General features: G+C 34.8%; 1 protein-coding gene across 11 annotated transcripts in view; it reads right to left on the bottom strand.

The window, feature by feature from the left end:
* Positions 1–24920, bottom strand: part of OMA1 (OMA1 zinc metallopeptidase) — a 79787-nt gene that overhangs the window by 47583 nt on the left and 7284 nt on the right. For 10 of the 11 annotated variants that reach the window (XM_045897601.1, XM_045897597.3, XM_054512852.2 and 7 more), the window contains 6 exons: positions 23343–23861; positions 20155–20383; positions 17877–18050; positions 17668–17775; positions 14893–15021; positions 10567–10641 (listed from right to left, as the gene is read on the bottom strand). In XM_045897601.1, the coding sequence (XP_045753557.1) occupies positions 10567–10641; positions 14893–15021; positions 17668–17775; positions 17877–18050; positions 20155–20383; positions 23343–23842 (1215 nt within the window). In that variant the 5' untranslated portion in view covers positions 23843–23861. The remainder of the gene's footprint in view (positions 1–10566; positions 10642–14892; positions 15022–17667; positions 17776–17876; positions 18051–20154; positions 20384–23342; positions 23862–24920) is intronic. The other variant, XM_045897602.3, reaches the window with a different exon arrangement.

The raw sequence follows: 24920 nt of genomic DNA, 5'->3' as shown, positions 1-24920 counted from the left end.
CAGGCTACTTGAAAAAACCTGGCAGCATCTCTCAACAGGAACACTTAAAACTTTGGGACTCTTCAGGCCATTATAGGGTATTTAAGATCTCTGTCCCCATCCCCCCCCCCACCGCATGACCATTAAAAACCAGCAATCTCTTCTACCCTAATCACTGTGACAATCACAATCATATACAGTGCCCTACTAAAAGGCTGCTCCTGCGTTAAAACCACTGAAACAAAATTAGTTTCCTTTTTCATATTTAAGAAACAGATACTAAAAAATAAAAATGATTTAGCTGTTAGTGAAACCAGTCATCTATATAAATGACTGTAAAGTGTCAAATTATCTTTACAGTGACAAATGAATACACAAACACACACACAAAATCAAATACTTAATTTGACTGTCAGCTGGTAACTGGACATCTAGTTATTATTCTGTGGTTAAGTCACACCTTAGTCCAACCCGTTTTTACCAACCCTATATTAGTCTTTCTGATAATTTATATAATGATAAACTAAATGTCTTATAAATGTAAAATTAAAACTATAAAAATATACAAAATAAACTCACACCCAATAACAAAGCACAACGAGAGAGCACTCTAAGTGAGGCAAGCTGCCTATTTTCAAAGAGGCCTCCTGAGTAACTTGATTTTAATGAATTTTCCATATCCTGTTTAGTCCTGGCCTTAAAATCTCACAAATCTAAAGGGACAGCATATGACCAATAGATCCATCTCACAGGAACAGTTCCCATTAACCAAGGTCACAAGATTGATGTAAAAGCAAAATATCAACTTATTAATGTGTGGCAATAACTATAACTGCCCAAACTACCAAGGGCACAGGGCATCTACGTCCTCAAGTCATCATGTTCTTTCTCTTTTAGCATGATACGAAGGAAGCCAAGTTATAATGAGAAGGTTGCCTAATAAGGACAGAATTAGGAATAAGATAATTGCATTCTGTGATTTGAATATTAAATGGCAAGAAGTCAAGAAAGTCTGATCCATCAATGTCTAAAAAGAGGATATAAGCCACAAGTAAGAATCAAGTATAGGACATGCAAAATTACCCTTTGAGGTAGGTACTATCATTATTCCCATTTTTCAGACTAGAAAAGAGACTTAGAAAGGTTAAGTAATTCGCTTACAATCACGGGAAAGAGACAAGAGGTCAAACACAGATCAGCCTGACTCTGGAGTCCCAGGTCCCAACCACTACGCCAGATAAGATATAAAATCCTCACAAATGCTAACAAGTCTCTTACCTTTCAGTTTTATCTCTTGACATTGGTGCCCTTGAACTCTACATTTTAGCACACTGAATTTTTAACTCCTGGACTAAGCAATCATTACTTTTGCCTTTGAACATGCTGTCCGCCATGCCAAAAACACCCCCATCAACATCTTCACCAGGATAATTACTACTTAGCTTTCAGATGTCTGCTGTAAATATCTTTTTCTCAGTCTAATCTCTAGGCCAAGTTCTCATCCCTGTTAATGTGACATTTCTGCTCTCCTTTTTCAGGGGATCCTGTATATCTCTATCACAATACTTTAAACTACAAAAATTGTTTATTGAATGTCTCTGCTTTTTACTCAAATTCTGACCTCCATAAAGATATTGTGTATCCCTACATCCTGAAGATGGTACATTCACATTAAATATACATTGAATTATTAAATGGAAATCAACATAATAGGTCAGAGAAGGGCTATGTATATCAATTTAAAGAGACCTAGGTCTCAAAGATGTCTTCTAATAGCATGTATTAACAAATATGAAAAAGAATGTGCCAATCAAAAGCAGAATCTGAAAAATTATGGCAAATGCTGGCCAGTGTCCACTTAAGTCTTCCCTTGAGAAAGTGAATATCCTAGCTGACTAGACCTAATTATTACTTATGGCAAAGTGGAGGGAAATATGATTGGAAGCAATGAAAGCTGTAATGAGGCTGACACAGAAGTTCAGGTAAAATGCTAATGGTAGAGATAGAAACATACTGAGATATATTTTATAGAAATAACTACTGACACTTGGTGAAAGATTCCATGTGAATGAGTAAGAAGGAAGTTCTAAGGAGGACTCCAGATTTTTTCCAAGAGCAATTGAATAGAAAGTGGTGTATTTATTGGGGAAAGGAAAACTAGAAGTAGATTTAGGGAAAAATCAAGGATATACTGAATATATTAGGCTTGAGATACTTGTGAAATAGAAAGAGGAAGTAACAGGCAGATACTTGTTTTTTTTGTTTTGTTTTTAATTTTTTGACTGTAGCTGAAACAAAGGCATACATTTAAATATAAGTGATTTAGAAGATTAGTGCTCCTAGGACTTTAACTGTATTAATTCTATAATATAGGTCCAATTACTATTCCTATCCTATAGATGAGGAGAACTGAGGTATAGAAAGGATAAAAACTCACCCAGGATCACAGAGCTAGTACTCTAGAGCTGGCAAAGCAGATTCTCAAACTTAGGCAGTCAAGTTCCTGAGCTCGCTCATTATCACTAAACTACATTGCTTCTTTGGCAGCTGATTGATACCCCGCACCATGGGGACTCCAGAAAGGTTCTGTATTTGATACTCAAGGTAAAAGGGCTGAGGTGTAAGATTCAAATAGAGAATTAAAGAGGAGTCTCCACAATGAATGGGATAACCCCATCTCCCTCTCCCTTTCTAACCCTTAAACAATAGCCAGTTTTATAGGATTCTTCTGCAAAGACACTTAAACAGCCACAGAGAAAGGGCCTATATATATTCCATATAGAAGTTCCCAAAGAGAGAGCTAGCTCACTGCCCTATCATCTTACAGTGGAGTCCACTATCCCAACCTAGGTATACAGAGCTTCTGAAAAGTATCTTAGTGCCTTCTTATAAAATATGGACAATCGTGAGTTACAAATTTGGGGATGTATATACTTCCATCCATGAGACTAACTGGTACTGGATTTGTCCTCCCACCACAAATAACCATGAAACTGGACAGACTACACGAGGCAAACATTTTCAGGTACTGGACAAAAGGCAAGATAAGACTGTGATTCTTGAGAGGAAGAGAAACACTGTAGTACTAGCGATCCCTGGATTTGCTCCTGCTCTCTGCCTGGAGGCAGTTTCCTGACCACAGTGTAAATGGGTAGAACCCAAGCAGAACATGGTAAGTTTGGCTAAGCTAAGGAGTTAGAAGATAAGACTTCAGGGCTGCAAGGAGTAGCTGGAATTTGTGGGTTAAGGTATTAGAAAGAAGCTCACCCCAGAAATTGGCAGAGTTTCCTTGGGGGTACCTTAAACTAGGTTTCATTAAAAATGTTTGCTCTACAAAAACAAAACAAAAAACAAAACACACATACACACACACAACTTTGTTAAGACAAGATGAGCCACAGATAAGGAATAAACATTTTCAAATCACATATCCAACACATGACTGTATCCAGAATATGTAAAAAACTATTGACTCCAAAGTCAATAGTAAGAAAACAGACAATTCTATTAGAATGTGGAGGGGAAAAAAACTGAACAATACTTAACCAAGAAGGAAATATAAATAACAAATAAGCACATAAAAACATTAGTCGGGTTATAAAAGATTAAATCTTCCATAACAAGAAATCAATCGTCTAAACCTAATGAGTCAAGAAATTAAAAAATAAACAGATTATGTGGAAATACAGAGGTAAACCGCTAAAGAAGTTAAGGTGACTTTCACTTCTGGGGTATAAGGCGACGGGGCAGTAAGGGCTGATATTTCCCAGTATGAGTTTACAATACTAAACAACAATGAAATGTGTAGCTAATCACACAAATATATACATATTTTTAAAGGGGAGTATGGTTAAGAGTGTCAAATGCTACTAAGAGAAAGAACAAGATAAAGGTAGAAAAGCATGTATGGGATATGACAACATGGAGACAACAAGTTGATCTTGAGAAATATAACTGTGGTAGAGGTTATGATAAGACCAGAAACAAAACCAGAGCAACAGACTTTGAAATCATACACACTTGGGTTTGAATCATGGTTTTACCCTTTTGTACCTGTAAGAAGGTAACTTAACTTATATGGGCTTCAGTTCCTTTATCAATAATGATACTAATCACTACTTCACAGAGTTACTAAAGGATTAGATCAGACAATACATATATCATACTAAGCACAGTACTAGAATATACTGTTAAATGACAGATAATGGTGTTATCATCTAAACAGATGATATCACAGAATAAATGATAGTATCAATATATTAACTGAGGTTCTAATAGTGTTCCTCCCTTTTGATAGGAAATAAATACCTGTACTCAGACATGGCATTTTTATATCCTAAGTGTTCCAGAGGTGCCTGGCTGACTCCGTCGGTTAAGTGTCTGCCTTCGCTCAGGTCATGATCTCAGAGTCCTGGGATCAAGCCCTGCATCAGGCTCCCTGCTCAGCAGGGAGTCTGCTTCTCCCTCTGTCTCCCCCTACTTGTGCTCATGCTCTCTAATAAATAAATAAAAATCTTAAAAAAAAAAAAAAAAAAAGAACATTATATCCTAAGTGCTCCATAGCAAAGATACTACCTTGATCACTATGCATTCAAGACTTAACATCTGTAGCAGTATCGTTTTCTCCTTTGAACCAAGTATGATATCACAACTGGCAAAAGGTCACCTCATCCACAACACAATAGTTAGATGTGCTTTAGAAAATGAAATGATAATTATATCTATCCAGATATACTCTCTTAAAAAATACATGGCTTGTAATATCAATATTTACTAATCTAATTTCATTCTACTTTCTTAAATAAAACAGAAAATTTAATATACCAAGCCACCCAAAAACATAAAACTAGCATTTGATCACTCAAAGTAGTAATTCCCAAACCTGCCTAGATAGCATAACTTGGAAGTTCCTAAACATATTCAGATTCAGGGTTTCATCATCTAGCTACTGATTCAGAATTTCCAAGTGTGGGGCCTAGAATATGTATTTTTAAACTCTACCCAGAAAAACATTTAAAAAAAGGCAATCTACAAAAGAAGAAATAAAATAGTCAATAAAAATGAAACAATATTCTCAACTTTACTACTAGACAGGAAAATGCATTTTTAAAAGCAATGAGATTCCATTTTTTGTCCAAATTAACAAAAACTAAAGATACTGAAAACAGTGCTGATGTAGGTATTTAAAAAAGGGTATTCTGATATGTCATTGGTTAAGATTTGCCATAACATTCTGTAATAACTGGGAGTATCCTTTAAAAATAAACATAGCAATGCCAGCAATCCCACCCTACTGCTATAAAAGTGCAAGGAACATAAGGATATGTGTATATGGATGCCAACTACAGAATTATTTGCAATTTAAACAATGACAAAAAACCCTGGAAATAACCCAAAAGTACGTGGATACATAATTAAATAAATTATTGACATTACAGAATATTAGGTAGCTATTAAAAAGACTAACTTAGAGACTTCCTCTTCTAGCAGTGACAGAGTAAATAATCACAGCAGAACAATGTTCCTATCAAACACAATTAGAAAATCTAATAGGTGAAGGGGATTAAGAGGTAAAAACTTTCAGTTATACAATAAATAAGTCATGGGGATATAATGTACAGCAGAGGGAATATAGCCAATAATATTGTAATAACTTTCATGACAGATGGTAAACACACTTATCATGGGGATTATTTTGTAACGTATAAAAATATTGAGTCAATATGATGTATACCTGAAACTAAAAGGATATTGTATGCCAATTATACTTCAATAAAAAAAATTAGAAAATCTGGATAAAATATAAATAATTTTGTTCAAAGGTACTGGAGAGTTACCGAGTCAGCCAAGACTAGAAAAGCCAAAATTCTAGGAAGAAGGAAAGCTCAAGGAGGTGAGTCTGATCTGTGTGTTGCTCTTGCTTTCAGTGAAATCTGTTAAATTCTAAGCACTGAAGAGCCAGAGGCTGAGAATACAAGCAGAACTCAAAAGAAATCCAAGCAGAAAGAGGTGACTAAGAAGAGTTTTCAGCTGTTTAGCAGGACTAGAGAGCCGAAACTTACAAGTCAGGCTTGATAAGGCAGCCAAATTTGAGAAGCTAAGATTTAAAAGCTAGGAGGGCAAAAACACCACCGGATGCCAGTTGACCAAGGCATCTTATCGATTCTTAAGCTGCACAGGGCACTTTTTTAAACAAAAAGTGGATGAAAACTGAAGAGAGATTTCAACAGTCTCATGGTGCTGGCAGGTCAAAAACCGCAGTTCAAAAACCACTACAGAGAAGGAACTTAGTAAATACTCCACACCTTCAGCACACTTCCCTGAACAGCAATACTCCTATGAATGAAGGTGAAGTAGAGGTAAATTGGAACTTATGAAGACCCAGCTCAGGCTCTGACTGACTGAAATAATCTGCTCTATCTAGTTGTCCTCCAGACTAAAGGGAGAATCCCCTATAATGGAAGAAACTATCATTCAGAGCCAATAGTACTGTTTATATGAAATGTCCAGAATTCAATCAAATATGAGCGAGCATACCAAGAAACAAGACCAAAGGTAAAAAACAGACAGTAGAAACAGACCCAGAGATAATGAAATTAGAGTTAAAAAACATAAATGTTTAAAAAACAATTATGATTAACATAATCAAGAACATATGAATAAAATTATAACAAAACAGAGAATTTCACCAGAGAACTGAAATTTAATAAGAGAATCAAATGGAAATTCTAGAATGGAAAAATACAATAACTAAAATTTAAGTCAAAGATGAGTTTAATGGCAGAATGGACACAGCTGAAAGTAAGATTAGTGAGCTACAAGACAGTGACAGAAAATACACATGCTGAAATGTGTGTTATCTGTGGGAAAGAACCACAAGACAGATCTGCTAAAACCATGAAAGAACCAATAGTCAAATTATTTTAATCTTAGGTATTGGCATATCCCAATAATCTGTACTATTCCAGGGTGTGACAGTCTAGGAGTGAATACAGTTTGAACTTATTCATGTTTAGAGGGTATGTGAAATTGAGAACTAGGCAGATCCATCTACTCAGACCCTAAACATGGCCCTAAAGTAAACTGCTTAAAGAAACTGGATCTCAAATATAGCTGGTGAATTTCTGAAGCATGTCCATATTCAAGTGGAATCAAAGAAGCCAAACTAAAGAACTGTGGACTGAGCAAAACTTCTTTTTAAAGATTCATTTAATTATTTTGAGAGAGAGTGCGTGAGCAGGGGGGAAAAGGTGGGGGGGGGGGAGGGCAGAGGGAGAGGGAGTGAGAATCTCAAGCAGACTCCCCACTGAGCCCTGCATGGGGCTTGATCCCACAACCCTGAGATCATGACCTGAGCTGAAGTCAAGACACAACTTTTTAAAAAAAGGGCTACCTTGAAGATTATGACTTAAACTTTAGAAGAACTAAGGTGATTGGCAGTAGAAGGAATCACAACATGTGAAACTCCTTAAATAAAACTGTATTAACTTTTCAATAAATAAATAAACAAAATACAGCTGTAGAATGCAGTATCTTTCAGACATTAAAAATATAGTAAAGGTAACAAACTGATGGTTGCCAGAGGAGATGGGCATAAAGGGGCAGCAAAATAGGTGAAGGAGCAGGAAATACAGGCTTCCAGTTATAGAATGAATAAGCCACAGGATGAAAGGTACAGCATATGGAACACAGTCAGTGTCACAGCACTGCATGGTGACAGACGGCAGCCACACTTACGGTGAGCGTAACATATGGAGTTGTCAAATCCCTGTTTTGTACACATGGAACTAATGTAATATTGTGTGTCAACTATACTTCAGTAAAAAAACACAAAATGCAAATATAGATTTATATGTAAATTTAAAAACTTTATACCAGTAATGTTGAGAATTTAAACAAAACATACGTTTCTAGATGTTCTAACTTATAAAAACTGACACAAAACTGGGGCGCCTGAGTGGCTCAGTTGGTTAAGCCTCCAACTCTCGATTTCAGGTCAGGTCATGATCTCAGGGTCAGGAGATCCAGCCCCACATCAGGCTCTGCGCTCAGCATGGACCTTGCTTCTTTCCCTCACTCCCTCTGCCTCTCCCCTCATTCATTCAGTCTCTTTCTCTCTATTAAAAAAAAAAAACCTGACCAAAAAACAGAAAAATGTGAATAGTTCTATATCTGTTAAAAAGACTGAATCCATAACGAAAGACCATCCCACAAAAAAATCTGTAGGCCCATATGGCTTTACCCATGAAATCTCCAAACATTTAAAAAATAAGTATCACTAATATTACACAAACTCTTCCAGAGAAAAGAAAAAAAAACAAAAAAACAAAACACTTCCCAACTCATTTTATGGGGCCAGCATAATCTTAATACCAAAACATGACAGGATATTACAAGAAAAGAAAAGTCCAAGCCGGTATCTCTTATGAAGCTAAGCTAAACGTTAGCAAACCAACTTCAGTAATATATTGAAAGGATAATGTAATTGATAAAATTGGGCTTATTTCAAAAATAACAAGTTGTCCGAATGTGTAAAATAAAAATCAATGTAGTTTGCCACATTAGCAGATTAAAGGAGAAAAATTATAGTCATCAAGACAAAAAAATGAATTTGATAAAATTTAAGTTACTCATAATTTTAAAGAAATCTCTTGGCATATTAGAAATAGAAGAGCAACTCTTCTAAAAAATCAGATAAAAAAAAAAAAAAAAAAAAAACCTTAGACACCAGAATGGTGAAATACTGAACACTCTCCCCCTAAGGTCATGAAGAAACAAAAGTGCTCTCCGCTCACCCTCAACATTGTACTGAAGGTTCTGCCCATTGCAATAACGTAAAAAAAAGAAAGTATATAGATTGGAAAGGAAGAACTAAAGCTGTCATTCACAGGCAACACAAATGTGTATAAATAAAATCTAAAACCATCTATACACTATTAGAATTAAGTGACTTTAGCAAGGTTGTTGGATACAAGTTCATTTATAAAAAACAAACTGCACTTCTATATATGATCATTTGAATGACACTTCACGATAACATCAAAAAAGTCAAACACTTAGCAGTACATTTAACAAAAGATGTGTAAGTCCTATACACACATACATACATACACACACACACACTTGAAAATAATACTGAAATTATAAGAATATCTAAATAAATGGACAAATAAATCACTCATGGGCTGGAAGACTCAATATTATTGACAGTAGTCAACTGTCCCCAATTCACACAATTTCAATCAAAATCTCAAGCATGTTTTTGTACAGGTGTGTAATTTGATAAGCTGATTCTGACATTTATATGGAAAGGAAAGGGACTAAGAATAGCCAAGTCAATCTTGCAGAACCACACTGGAGGACAGAAGATATCAGATATCATGGCTTACTACAAAGCTATACTGACAATGTGGCATTGGCTCAAAGACAGATAACAGGCCAACAGAATACAATAGAGAGTCCAGAAATAGACTTCTCTATAGGCTCCCACATTTATGACAAAAAGACACTGAAGTATAGGGGAGAAAAGATAACTCTTCAATAAACAGGGCTGAGGCTATTAGATATCCACATGGGAAAGAAATTATCTTAACCTCTTCCGTGTAGTATATTTTTATAAGGTAATAAAATCATAAGCTTCTTTAAAATAAAACAGTAACAATTTATTGAAATAGGCAAAGATTTCTTAACCAGAACACAAAACACACTTATATTAAAAGCGTAATTTCATAGACTGTAGTACACTGAAATTAGGAAACTGTGCCAATCTGTGGCCCACTATTTGGGAACCTCAATCTACAGTCAGATAATTCACTCAATTCTCATTATACAACATTCACATAACTACTTTTGCTTTTGTGAATGAGTAATATCTTCATTTATGAAATTAAATCTATAAAACTCATAATAAGAACTTCAAATAATAGTGATTTCTAATAGCTAGGACTTTTAATAACTACTGGAAACTCAACAAAGAATCAAGTACAATTTGAATTCAATGTACAAAGTGGCATTGTTTTTTACTCATTTTTAAAAATGCAGTTTTACTTCTAATATTAAATTCTACTAATAATGCTCAGTTATCACACATGATAAAAACAGCAGGCAGGCATGCAGTGCCCTGTAAAGGAGACATGAGCAAAAGCCAACTTAAATCATAGTAAAGGCTCAGAGCTGCTCTCTGTGGCTAGCCAAGGTCAGTCATTTGCTGCAACAAAAATAACCTCAAAGATACAAAGTAATAAGCCTGTTCTTCTGTTTATTTAAATTATAAAAATTCAGGTGGTTCATCTAGGATCATACAATAGAAATTTGTATGATCTACAATAGAACAAACCTTTCTCTGAGTGGGGAAAAACAATTATACATTATTTTACTAAAAAAAGCCCCCTTAGATCAGCAAAAAGAGGAGTAAAATAAAGATAGTATATCAGCTTCTAGAGTACACAAATTTAAAAAGGTATTAATGAAAAATTTCATACAGTCCAACTCTCATTCTCTGCTCATGCCACAGCTCATTAAGACAATGTACATTTATCTTTTACTGTGTGAAGGGCACTGTGTTTTCTCAACTACCAAGCATTTTACCTTTGCAGCAAGCTGTAGTCCAATTTTGTCAGCTTCAGCCTCCAATGTTCTACTGTATGGTCTATCAAACATATACTAAGAAGAAATAAGAAAGAGAAGTTCCATTAAGGATATTTATTTCACAGTAAAAGGAGTAACAAAGTGTGATTTTTAAAATTAATTTCATGGAGCATCTAGGATAAAGTTTTTATGCTCTCCATGATTAACATTTAAAGAACACCATGATGTAAAACACAAAGTGCAGCCTTTATTTCCTCCATCACAGATTAATATTTTAAAAACATGAAAAGAATATTAAAAATATTATGCCTACAGACTTCTGGACAGTCTGTAGTATCACATGGAGTACAGCAATCCCCCTTATCCATGGTTTCACTTTCCATGGTTTGAGTTACCCGCAGTCAGCAGGGGTCTGGAAGCAGATGGTCCTTCTAACACATGGTCAGGTCTATAGTACCCTAATGCTACACCACAACGCCTATGTCATTTACCTTACTTCATCCCATCACATAGGTATTTTAGCGTCTCACATCATCACAAGAAAGTGAGTACATACAATAAGACTTTGAGAGAGGCCACACTCACATAACTTTTTTTACAGTATGTTGTTATAATTGTTCTATTTTATTAGTTATTATTGTTAATCTCTTATTGTACTTAACTTACAAACTTCATCACAGATATGTATGTATAGGAAAAGGCATGGTATATATAGGATTTGATACTATCTGAGGCTTTAGGCCTATCCACTAGGGGTCTTGAATATATCCCACCCTCCCCCCACCCCATGGATAATGGGGGAGAAGTACTACTCTTCAAGTATCCCTCACTTTCCAAAAGTTTGCCTCACACTACTTTGCTTTTACAAAAGACTCAGTACCTTAGTACATTAGTACCTGTTTTCAGGTACCAAAAGAAATCCAAAGAGTATGTTTGCTTTTATGAAAAAAGCCTAAAAACCAAGTGACATAACACAAACTTTCAGAAAGCAGGGGATACCTGCACTTCTATTTTCCCAATTACAATCTCTACCTACTGTGTAGAGGATCCCCTAAGAAAGCTCGTTAAAGCAAGTTTTTAATATGGCCAAGGAACATTTTGATCTTGCAGTTTTAAAAGGCAATTGAAAAAATATAGCTAGATAATAACCACTGACACTACTAGAGAATTTATTTCAGTTAGAAAATTGACCATAGAGAATTTTCTTTCTTTGATAAATTATCTTAATTCCATCTTTCTTTTCTAAGTATTGATTAGTTAGGGAAATGAAATTTTCTTCCAACTTCAATAAAAAAATACAAATAGATATCGTAATTTTAACTTTTCTAATTACTTGTATTTATGTGAATGCTTTCCAGTTAAATTCTAATTTTCAGTAAGTACTAAAATTTATAGGAGGTGGATCAATAGACAGGACTTTTGAGAACAGAGTTATTAATAGAGGAAACACTTTTTCAGAGGTAGCTACATGTCAGTGATGTCTAGAAATAATATAATCAATCTGATCCACAGCACATGACTACTAGATATGACTTTCTTCCTTCTCGATCATGTCTTTTCTAGGTTGCTAAACATACTATATCGTGTCTTCACTCTCAATGAGCCATCTGCCAGGGTCCCTCAAGTCTCCTGATAGCATAACTGGTTGAAAACATTGGCTTTAAAAGGACAGAAATTTACACTCAAGTCCAAATGCTGACACTTATTAACTGTGAACCCTTGGCTAATTGTTTAACCCCTCTAAGCCCAGTAGCGTCATATGTAAGATGGAGTAGCAACAGCACCAACCTCCTAGGGTTATAGACAGGATAAAATGAGCAAATAATAATAGCTCCTATTTAATGAGTCCTTACTTTGTATTAGGTACTGTGCTAAATGCTTTATAATCACTGGTTCTCAACTGGATATGATTTTGTCCCCCAGGGACATTTGGAAATGTTTGGAGACTTTTTTTTTTTTTTTTGAGAGAGTGCACGCAGGTGGTATAGGGGCAGAGGGAGAGAATCTTAAGCAGGCTCCACACCCAGCACAGAGCCTGATGTGGGGCTCCATCTCACGACCCTGAGATCATGACCTGTGGTGAGATCATGACCTGAACCGATAGGGATCAAGAGTCGCACACTTAACCGACTGAGCCACCCAGGCACCCCTGGAGACATTTTTGATTGTCACCACTGTGGGGGAGGGAAGAGGGGGGTGAAAGTGCTACTGGCATCTAGTGGGTAGAGGTCAGATGTTTAGAGGCTAAACATCCTGCAATGCATGTGACAATTTCCCACAACAAAGAATTATCTAGTGCAAAATGTCAATAGTGCTTAGATCGAGGGATCCTACTTTAAAATGCATCATTAAACCCGTAATAGTTCTTTGAGTTAGCCAGTATTATGCCAATTTACAGATGAAGAAACAGACCTATAATTGGTGAAGTAATCTGCCCAAGTTCTATAGAATTTAGATCTAACAGAGCCTAAATTCAAATATAGGTCCATCTGTTCACAGCTGTATTCTTAACCCCTGTACATAATTAATCTACAGTGTTCATCCTAGCGCCTAACATATGGTAAGTACTCAATAAATCTTAGCTACTATAATTATTACGAATAGCTTTCAAAAACCGTACCTGGTAGCACTCTATGAGGGCTGCTACATTATACCCCAATCTTTTAAGATTACAAAAATAGGATTCCCCGATAGTTATGTAAAGGCCCTTGTTTCTTCTTTTCTCTGGCAAATGAATGTCAGCAATTCCCACTCCTTTATGACTTCACTATTAATATCCTCTCCTGCTCTCCAATCATAAGGAGCAAGGCTTTCTAGAGAAACACTTCCTCATCACCAAAATTACTGGGGGAGCCTTGATTTAGGGAAAAAGGGTTCAAAGAGAAGTAATCCCTACTTTATTTTTAGTTTAATTATTAAAGAATTATATGAAGTAGCAGGAGTCATCAAGTATTTCAAGGGAGAAACAGCCACAAGTTATCTTTCTTATGACAAAATCTTCAGATTACATTACAGAAAAAAGCTATGTACTGATAAATGGGGAAAAAACTAAATTAACTCCTTTGACTTCCCAGAATATCAGTAACAGAAATAAAATTCAAAATATGAAATCCTGTAACCTAAGTAATAACCATTCTCTTTTTTTTCCTTTTAAGAACCTTTATTTCAATATAAATGCAGCCAGACGATATGGTAACACTGAATAAAAGACTTAGTTATCCAATTTCAAAAGCAATTTGTCTCAAAGAATTTTACATTACATTTAAACAGCACCCAGATGGCACAATGATGGGTGCTCCACAAATCATTAAATAAACAAATAACAGATTGTTCCTGAATCACCACACCTCCCAGGACAAGAGGAATTATGTAAAGAAAGATGTAAAATAAAATAATTAATCATAGTTAACAAAGCAATTATCAAGATTGCAAGAACTACTTTCAGTAGTGCAATGTTTTGAACAAAATGAGGACCTCAGTAAATTCTACAACGATTATCATTATACATAAGTACTAAAATGAAAGTTAACAAACACCCAATAAGATTATCCTTTCAGTATTTTCCAGGTAATTTTAGTTTAACTGGGAGTAAGGAGATGAGGGTGGTGAAGCAGCTTCAGCAACACGGTGCCCACAGAAGTTTACAGGTTTTAAGAGTTCCCCATCAGAATGCAAATATTTGAGGAAAGGGAGAGTCATAATAAGTACACCAGTTACTATGAGAGACAAAACTGAAAAGTCTGAAGATAAAGTGATAGAAGGAAAGAAAGGATTTGTGACCATGTCTTCTCTCCTTAAGACCAATAAGTATGTTCCCCGCCCCCCACAATATTATGTTAGCCAGAAGTTGCCAAGCCCTGGTAACACATCTAACCCCCATCATTTAAAAGATGTAATATTTTCTAATTTGAATGCTCGTTATTAAGAATATCCCCTAAAGGGATGCCTGGGTGGTTCAATTGGTTAAGCCGCTGACTCTTGGTCTCGGCTCAGGTCATGGTCTCATGGGTAGTAAGGTCGAACCCTGATGGCTCCACACTCAGTGGGGAATCTGCTTTTCTCTCTCCCTCTCCTTCTGCCCCCTCACCCTGCTGATGCCTGCGTGCATGTGCATGTGTGCGTGTGCTCTCTCTCTAGAATAAATAAATCTTTACAAAAAAAAAAAAAAAGAATATCCCCTAGAAATGAGAAAACATAAGACACTAAAATTTAGTAGCTGTATTTCATGGTATGTGAAAACATCCCTGGTATCTATTACTTTACAGTAATATTTAAAATATCCTCATCACAGGCCATTACAAATTCAACTTACTGTCTCACACTTACCTCCTGCAGTTTAGACTGTATCCAGTGGCCCAAAAGTGCCAAACTATCTCGAGGGCAAATGGCCCAAATCATTATGAGAAAAATCAGACCTAGGAAATCCAATAAATGAACCAAGCTAGCCTTTTCTGCCTGAGAATAATCAAAATAATGAAAATTACATTTAATAAATTAAGAGTATATACCAAAAAAATTAAAAGACAGTATACACCTACATTTTCTAGTTCATCATGTGTAATCACATTAAATAATTTACATGTTTAACTGACCTTCACCAACTAAAATCATATTCTTTTTCTTCTGTGTGCTTTAATTCAATCCCTTGCTCACATACTTTCTTACGTGTATATACATTCACTCATTCATTTACTGAGCCACCTAACATCATTTAGACACAATGACAGGTTCATAGATATGAATGTATATTCTTACATGAATATGTAAGAATGTATGTTTATATTACCAAGCATAATAATCTTGTGAAATAGGTACAATTATCCCTATTTTATAATGAAACTAAGATGAGGAGAAGCTAAGAGTTGCCAAATTTCACAAAGCTATTAGTAAAAGGACAAGGAATCAAACCCAGGAAGTTTTAGTTTCTAATGTAGTCGTTAATTTTTAAAGTAAACAAATGTGCTTATTATGCTTATACCTTTGGACAGACTAAATACTACCTAACATATGAAAGAGTTAAAACACGGAAAATTCAGAAAAAGATGAGAAATTTATTTGAAATAAAAGTCTTTTGGACTTTATGACCTAACATATAAAGTATGATTCATTTATGCCAGTTTGCAATTTTATCACTCTGGTATTTCTCACTAGGAAGTCAACTTCTATGAAGTTTTTATATTTATTTGTAGCAGTAACCAATTTTACTTAAAGTAGTTGTTTTGAGTAGTAATTTCTAAATACAAGTTTAACACACCGGATTGTTCATTGTTCCCTACTAAAGCTGATTAATAAATGTTAATGTAATGCTGACACTGACAGTATAGGAATCATTACTTGAACGTATGAAACACGGCTGACAACTAAAAATAATCACACAGAACACTTCTCTTAACAATATAATCTGCACTCACAAAGCATTCTTTGCTTTATTATATGAACTGTGTGTCATGAAAAACAATTATGGAATTATTTTAGCACAAAAGAGTATGATTACAAATGATAAAGTCATTACTGAAGAGAAAATCCTTGTTATTATTTATTAAAGAATAAAATTGCTATTACAGAGTTTTAGAAAACTAAAAAATTTTTTAAAATATGTATTTGTGGAACAAAGAAAACATTAAAGGCTACATCAAATCAAAATGGAGACTGCTAAAAGAGAAAATACAGTACTGATAATGTGTAAGACCTCTACAAAAAAATATTAATAACTATTTTCAATTTTTAAGACTATTTTCTTTTTATATCTTATCTAATTAGCATTCCTGTGCTGACAGAGATGACAATATGCTGAATGAGGCACTGATCTAAAGGCCAGAAAAGTAAAGGCACAGAATATGAACATCTCTTAAATGCTAAAAATGACCAAAATTGATTTTGCAGTTATGAAGCCCTTTCTTGAAAGGCAATCTATTTCGATTGCTTAGATTTATTTTTGTATATATCTGTTCAAGGAAAATGTTTTTTATATTTTTCTGTAACTCAGAAGAAATGAAGGAGATAATTACTATTTGTGCTTCAGAAAAGCACAACTGTGGCCCACCTCAATTTATTAATACTTTAAGGAATAGACAGAATTTGAGATGACTTTTAGAGAGATTAATAACATTATCATTTCCATTTAATATTAGTATTACTTGCATTTCCAACATAGCATTTCACGATCCTTTCACTATTTACCTTCATGTTTTCAATTAGGAAATATACATCTTCCTAATTAATGTGGACAAGAGACATGCTTATTTTTAATGAATAAAAATAAATATATGAGTAAACAAATACATTAGTTTTTTGGATTCATACCAAGTCAAACAGATGTGTGTTCACAGGAATATAAATCAACCTGAATTGTATGATCCATTATAAAAAAGTGCTGCCAATAATCAGGTAACTGTGGTAAAAAGAAGCAGTGTTGGATTTGCAAACACAAGAACTTTGTTAAAGTCCCAATTTGCCAGTTGGCCACATTACTCATGTTACTTAGAGTCTTTTTAAACATGAGTTTCCTCATATAGAATCTAGGGATATTAAATACATACTTAATGAGGATGGTATTAAAATTATAATTGAGAAGGTATGTATTTAAAAGCTTAGCAAACTGTAAAATGGCAAGCTATCATTATTATTACTCTGCATTAATTATATATGGCATATCATTCCAGAGATTTTCAGAGATGCTCCAAGCCATCCTCTGGGAATGAATAAAAAAGCAAGAAAACTGATTTACCTACTTAAATAGTAATATCACTTTCATATAGGTAATTTTCTGAACAGGTTACAAATATGTTAATAATTATGGAAAGTTTAAAATCTAATTTGAAATAATTAGAGGTTGAGAATAATTACTTTTTAAACAAAAGAGACAGGTGATAACAGTATTTAAGAGAAATACTAATTATGCAGGTATCAAATACTAAGGACCATAAAAATTCTCACAATTAGCCAATCATATTTTTTCAAGTAACAGAATAAGTCAATTATTAAATTTAAAATTCCATCTTTTAAAGAAAAAGAAAACTGAAAAGATTCGGTTTTAAAAGATTTAACTTGCTAACTTCAAAGCAGTATTGCAAGAACTAAACATTCATTCTAGGTACTTACAGCATGCCCAAGTACTGCGTGTGCTATTTCATGGCCCAGAAGGAAGGAAAGTTGATGGATATCAGTCACACTATTTAAAAGCCCAGTGAAGATAAACACTTGTCCATTCTGCACCATAAAGAAAATAATGTAAGCAAGTGGAACACCTTAAAAAAAACAAGGACATTAAATTGAACAATTAAACATTAGGTGTGAGAACTTTCACTTACTGGAAGCACGAAGGCATTTACATCTGGAGAATCAACCATATGAATAATCCAATTGATCTCAGAGATCCCTGGGATATCTTTATTGCATTCAATCAAATGATTAACCACCTCTTTAACCATTAGGTATCGGGCATCCTTCTCAGTGAGCATATCATTTTTAAATTCCTCCATCCACTGAAAGATTAAAAAGTCATCTTTATTTTAAGAGAGTTGTAGCTCTACAAAATGTTTATGTTGCTTCATGAAAAGTTATATGGCAACTTATTGTGGAACATTTTAATTTTTAATTATGTAAAAATCTACATATACTAAACACTCAAATCCTTAAATTTGAATTACTCATGCCAAGGCACTGTGGCTTCTCACAAATGGAATGAATTCTAATAACTAAGATTTTTCATATAAATTGGTTGAAATAAAGCTTTCATCTTTTCTATTAGCCTATAAACAAATAGAACGCTTAAATATGATTTCTACTTTCCTAAATATTTTGGAAAACAAAACATTGCCTAGGGAACAAAGATTTCACATAAGAAGTACAATACAAAATTACTTTCATACCGCACTGAAAAAACATCCTATACTTAATGGGAAAAAAAAAAAAAAACTTCTACCAAAAAAAAGACACTTCATTAATTTTAAAGTTTTATTCACACAGAATCAAAGGAAATTACTGAAATTTTAGAACTAATGGGCATGTCACTTTCTCTACACTATGTTGAGTAAGACTAGCCACCATATGAAGACACTTTTCTGGAGCTATATTCATGAGAAACCCTTTCAAGTGTAGGAAAATTAAAGATGTTCTGAAAATATTAATTTCCCTAAAATGTGTAACTCCTTTCACATATGGATCAAGAAGTTTATAACCTTCCCTGAGATGTTTTTATAGAATTCGAATCTGAAATAGTCTTTAATATCAATAGCATTTTTTAAAAAACACAAGTCACCAATGTAAACTGAAACAAAAAACATTATTATATTAACCCTTCTGAAGTAGATGAAACAAGCAAAATTATATATAATAATAGCACTTTATAATATCTCTATAAGAACATATCCTTGAATTTTTGTATCAAGCAGGTTATTACATTTGTACGTTAAAAAATAAAAAGTATATGAAGATATAATTTTTTAAAGCTTCTAAGTGATATGAATGGTAGAAGCAATACTAATTTAACCCTAGGCCTGCCTCAATCTTTCCAGAACATTTTCCTCAAACTTGCTTCAGACAAGACTATCCTAAAAAACACCTCTAATCTCTGTATAAATTCTACTAGAAGACATGCATCTTATCTTTACTAGGAACAACATTTTTAGTGAAAAAACATTATTTCTTTTTTAATGGTAACTTGCCACCGACAAACTCAGAAGCTTAACTGAAATAAAAAGATGTAAAGATTTAGCCATGCCAAAACTGTCAAGTGAGACTATGAGACTTTAATTCAACAAATACTAACAGCATATACTATATGTGTGCTAAGAACTGGAAAAAGAGAATCTGTCCTCAAAAAACTCGCTAGTGGGATAAAATGCTTAACTTACTTTGTACTTGCTAAGGAGTTAAGGCTTCTGAACTCCAACTTTATTTTGCATTCAAAAAATATAATAAATTGCCAAAAATGATGTTTTAGGAAAAAAAAACCTATTCTACATTACTTCCAAGGTACAAAATTCTATTACATACCTACTTATCCAAAAAAATATATTACTAAGCACTAATTTGTACACTGTGCTAGTACTTAAGATAAAATGATAAAACAGGGTCTGTGTTCCCATAGAGCTTAGGCTAACAAAGGAGACAGATCAGCAAATAAATAATTATGCAAATAATTATGTTACCCTCATGATAAGTGATTTAAAGGAAGAATACAGTATGCAAAGAGAAAATAAAAGTAGGCGATCTGACCCCAATAGAGCCAAGCACTGGACACAAATACAAATGAGCTCATTCATAATTTAGCCTGTATGAAGGATACCCCCTAGAGCCTAATGTAGCCAACCTACCTAACCCAGCCTGGATAATCAAGGAAGGCTTTCCTGAGAAAGTGACATTTAAGGTGACATGTGATGAGCAGGAGTTAGCTGGGTGAATGAGAAGAAAAACAACGTAGGCAGGAGGAATACTAAGTATGAAAAGTTTGAGGCCTTTTGAGAAAATGTTAATTTTCTATCAAAGACTAACATAAAAAAGTAGTGCATCTTTCATACTTAAAAAACTCTCCTGCTTTGAGTATTATATTAAGCAATCTAATTATAAACAATTCTTACTACTTACTGCTTCATATTCCAGTTCTGATAAAAGTCTGAAATGTTCTTTCCCCAATAATAGTAGCCTGCTCCTTCCTGTGACAGGACTCACTTCCAGGTGAGTAAAATAAAACACTACAAAGAGCAATCCAAAACTACTGAAACAAAGGAGTAACTTCCATTTATTCTTTCTTAAACTTTCTTTAAATAGTTCCTTCTTGTTAGGAGGAAGTGCCTGCCACCATTTCCTTATGCCCCTAGAGCAAAAAGAGAATTCAAAGTTCTGACAATAGTATCAGCACATATCACCAAAACTTAATCTCATGCTAGGATTTTATGTCATCAAACACTTGAATTTTTGTGATATATTTCTCTGTATAGATGAATTTTTTCAATTTATAAAATTCTTAGCTAAAAGAAAAAGGAATCCGTTATACAGAACTATAGTTAAAAATTCTAATGTTCATTTAAATTTTCTTCTTCGGTTATTTTAAAGGTGAACACTAAATGAGTAGCTATTTTACACAACTTCCATTAATTAACATTTATTGACTACTTACCACATGCAAACTACTATTCTAATTGTTATACATGTCATCTCATTTAACCTTCACAATAACCCCATTACAGAAGAGAAAACTGAGACAAAGAGAAGTGAAGCAACTTGCCCAAGGTTGCAGAAGTGATAAGGGAAAACCAGGCAAGGAAGAAAGTGTGATCCCAGAGTCTGAGCACTTAACCACTTAGTAGGGACAAACTGGCCCAATAAACATCTGAGGGGATTACAGTACAATAATCTATACCTTTAACCACGATCCTCCCCACCACTCATCAGTCTTCTGGCACAATCTGCCAGGACTTTAGCAAGGTACAAAGGTAACTACCTCAGCGTTGATTTTAGAAGTAAATATTGCTCACCAGCAAAAAGTCCACTATCCCCTCAAGAACATGACAAAGGAGAGGTAATAAGAACATAAACACCGTAAATAAGGAAATGAGAGACTGTATGGTTAACACACGAGGAGGTCTACTTTCTACCAGGCAACAATACTCTTTGCTGGTTATTGGGGTTCACAGACATTTTTGAGAAGCAATGTTTTCAACACTGGGACAAAATTTTTCCTTGTAAGTTCATCTGTGAAATCACAACAAAAATTTAAGATACATACATCATTCTCTTGATACAATTCATCTTATAAAACAACTTCAAGTTATCTTAATTTTATTAAGTGACACACCTAAAATGCCTCAAAGTGTTTCAACCTGAAGAAACTTAGGCCAGACTTATTTCCTATTTAAAACTTTATATGACTTATTATTCTTTGCTTAAAAGTATGATGAAACCATGAAAGAAAATGTTAAGTTGTTAAAATAGTAATAAAAACAAAAAGTTAAAAATAATGATTAAAGGGGCGCCTGGGTGGCTCAGTCGTTAAGCGTCTGCCTTCGGCTCAGGTCATGATCTCAGGGTCCTGGAATCGAGCCCCGCATAGGGCTCCCTGCTCAGAGGGAAGCCTGCTTCTCCCTCTCCCACTCCCCCTGCTTGTGTTCCCTCTCTCGCTGTGTCTCTCTCTGTCAAAATAAATAAATCTTTAAAAAATAATAATAATGATGATTAAAAAGGATGAAAAAGCCATTGGCCTAAGAACCTGGGCTGAGCTGTGACAAAGATTCTCTCTCTTCCACCAGACTCTACTCAGGCTTTTTTCAACTAGGCCTCACCTTTAGACTTCTGTATTTCTCTCTTTGTTGTCCAGTTTCAGCAAGAATCCTGCTAAATCAGTTTACCCAAAATCCCCCATCCTCCATATCTGATCACCCTCAGTATCTGATCAGGTTCCTCATCATTCACCAGCCCCCAAATGATATCTGACCACCCTTACCTGCCTTCAGCAAGAAGCCTAGTAGGGTCAGGTTAGGGAGAATCCCCCCCTTACTCCTAATGTTTCCTCTTAGTAATTTTCCATCCACCAAACCTCACCCTGCTCCTTGGCTATAAATTCCCGCTTGCCCATGCTGTATTCAAAATTAACTCTGGTTCTATACTTAGGTCTCTCTTCCCCTACTGCAAAAGTCCTGCATACAATCTGTATTTACTGCTTTAACTATTGTCTAGCTCTGGTTTTCTCTGACAGCCGTTACTTACATCAAGAGTTAACACAGCCGTATTTTTTTCTGGGTGCCAATGTCAAATCATAAGGAACACAATACATTAGAGAGTACAAGTTCTCAACTTCTGATAGGAAGAAAATTGGTTTGGTTAGTATGGGAGTCGGAGGGCTAAAAGGGCCTTCACAGTCATCAAAGGTAAGAAAGCTTTATGAGGAGACAATGCCTAACTTTACCTTTCTTCAATAAATGGAGCAAATAAGAGAAAACAAGATTATTTATGGGGAAAGGTTTAAATTAAATATAAGGTACTATTTAGCTGTAAAAACATAATTATTATGATGGACTACCCAAGAGAAAATAACAAAGATGTGTTGTAAATAGAATAATTAATAAATACCAGTTAAGCATTAACTTGGCTAGGAATGAGCCCATTCTTAAATAAGTGAAGCTCTTCAGTTTCATGACCCATTGCCTCAGATTCCATAACTAAACACATTTGTAAGTACTGCTCTTACACACAAGCTATGACCAACATTTCTCATTCTTGCAATCATAAACATTCTTGCAATCATTTAAAGATACTTTAAAAAGTATCTATATAATTTTTTAAAGATCATATTTTTATACTATAATATGCAGTAAATTGGGGCACCTGGGTGGCTCAGTCGGTTAATGATTCAAGTCTTGATTTCGGCTCAGGTCATGATCTCAGGATTGTGAGGCTCACAGATCTCAGGCTCCATGCTCAGTATGGAGTGTACTTAGGATTCTCTCCCTTTCCCTCTGCCCCTCCCCCTGCGCTGGCTGTGTGTGTGTGTGTGTGTGTGTGTCTCTCTCTCTCAATAAGTAAATAAATAAATAAAATCTTAAAAAAATAATATGCAGTAAATCATTTCAAGATTACTAAACCATTAACAAAACCGGGTAGACCTAAAATCAAAAAAAGAAAAAAAAAAAAAAAAAAAAAAAAACGGGTAGACCCAACTGTTTAGAAACTTGATTTTGAGCTAAATATGGGTGGGAAATCTAACAAGTTTTCATTAAAAGTATAATTTTATAAATACCTTTTAATATAAAAGTTTATTTTTTTTAAAAGCTTTTTACCTGCCTACAATGATTGCAAATAGTTTCTGCACTGGTTTAAGAATTATCAACAAGAGAGGAACCGGAGCAGCTTGAAACCGAGGAGAAGTGTGGAAACTCCTGATATCTCTTTCATGAAGACAGTTTAGAGGATGCAATAGTGAAAGGGCAGGAACTCCTGTAACTTCTTTTATCAGTAGCTGTCTTGAAAAAGAGTCATTCCACACAGTACATTTTGGGGTAACCATCCCAATTTCCTTACATCTCGTGCTCAAGAGGCATCCTGGTCTTTTGTTACTAAAAGTCTTATAGAAATAAAAATGTTGAGCAAGAAAAGTCAACCTATCACACTGATTTACTCCCAGACCCTGATACTTGTTAACTATATGATTAATTTGTCCTTGAAGACAGTCTGGTGAGGTTACAGCTAGTGTGTTACACTTTCTCCAGTTGGCCAACATATGAAATCGGAAGAAAACACAGTTTCTAGTAGGAGACTGCAGTCCATAGATGAAATTCATCTTTCTTCTCCTTGATTATCTGGAACACACAAAAAAATAAGTCATAAATATCCCTGGAAAATACTTATTTACAAAATTGGGAACATAACACTTAAGAAAAAGGTGTGTCAATCGTTCTTCCCTTGACATATCTCAGACTGAATTACCTTAGGTTTCTACCACCACCCCCACAGCAATGCCCCCCAGCAATACAAACCAAACAGCTTTTACTCACTTTTTTTTTTTTTTTTTCTTTACTCTACAACACATACTTTAGAAACTTGGATTTTTTCTTCTTTTCACTTTTTAGTTTTAGTTGGGGGAAATCTTTTTATTTTAACAGCTACATTACTGGGGAATAAGAAATGGATTAAGCAAAAATAACAGTAGGTTTTAGCAACTGGCAGTAAGTAAGGGGAAAAGCATGTAATGGAATAGTAAAATCTAAGTTTCAAAATCTCTTTTTTAAAATACAAATCTGATCCTTTCAAATATAATCCTCGTACTACTGATTTGGGTCAAGATGGAATAAGAGGAACCAGACTTATCCTCCCACTGAAAACAACTGAAAAAAAAAAAAAAACAACAGAATAAATGAAACAATGGTCTCAACACACTGGACGTTAGGCAATGAAGACCAGTGACCCATGAGAGATGGGAAACAAATGTGATGAGCCCTACAATTGCCCCAGCTTCCTGCCTGAACAGTTTCTAGGCCACTATGTAGAGAGGGGAAACCTAGCACAGCCCAGCAATGTTCCTAAATTGAAGAGATGAAGCTGGGAGCTCAAGCAGGCCACAGTAATTAGACCCCACAGAGCAGAGTACAAGAGAAGACAGAACTGTACAGAGAAAGAATTCCAGAAGGTGTTACATACGGAACTCTGTCTGGTGTACTCAGATGAGTTCTAAACTGGGCACTCCCATGAGGGAAGTCCCTAGAGATGGGAAAGAATCACCTGACAGTATTAAGGAGCAATATTCAGGGCTCATGGAGGGCAGAGTAGAGTATCTATTCCTACCCTTCAAAGTGGAAAACCTTTGAATTCATGGGACATTGGGTAGACTACTCAGAAGGGTTTTGCCTCATTAGAGAAAA

This window comes from Mirounga angustirostris, unplaced genomic scaffold, assembly GCF_029215605.1.
Source record: "Mirounga angustirostris isolate CCGP_5_RB_7025 unplaced genomic scaffold, mMirAng1.0.hap1 SCAF_4, whole genome shotgun sequence".
In the NCBI taxonomy this organism is placed as follows: domain Eukaryota; kingdom Metazoa; phylum Chordata; class Mammalia; order Carnivora; family Phocidae; genus Mirounga; species Mirounga angustirostris.
Note: the sequence above shows the minus strand (reverse complement) of the source record. Positions and strands in the feature narration are given on the sequence as shown.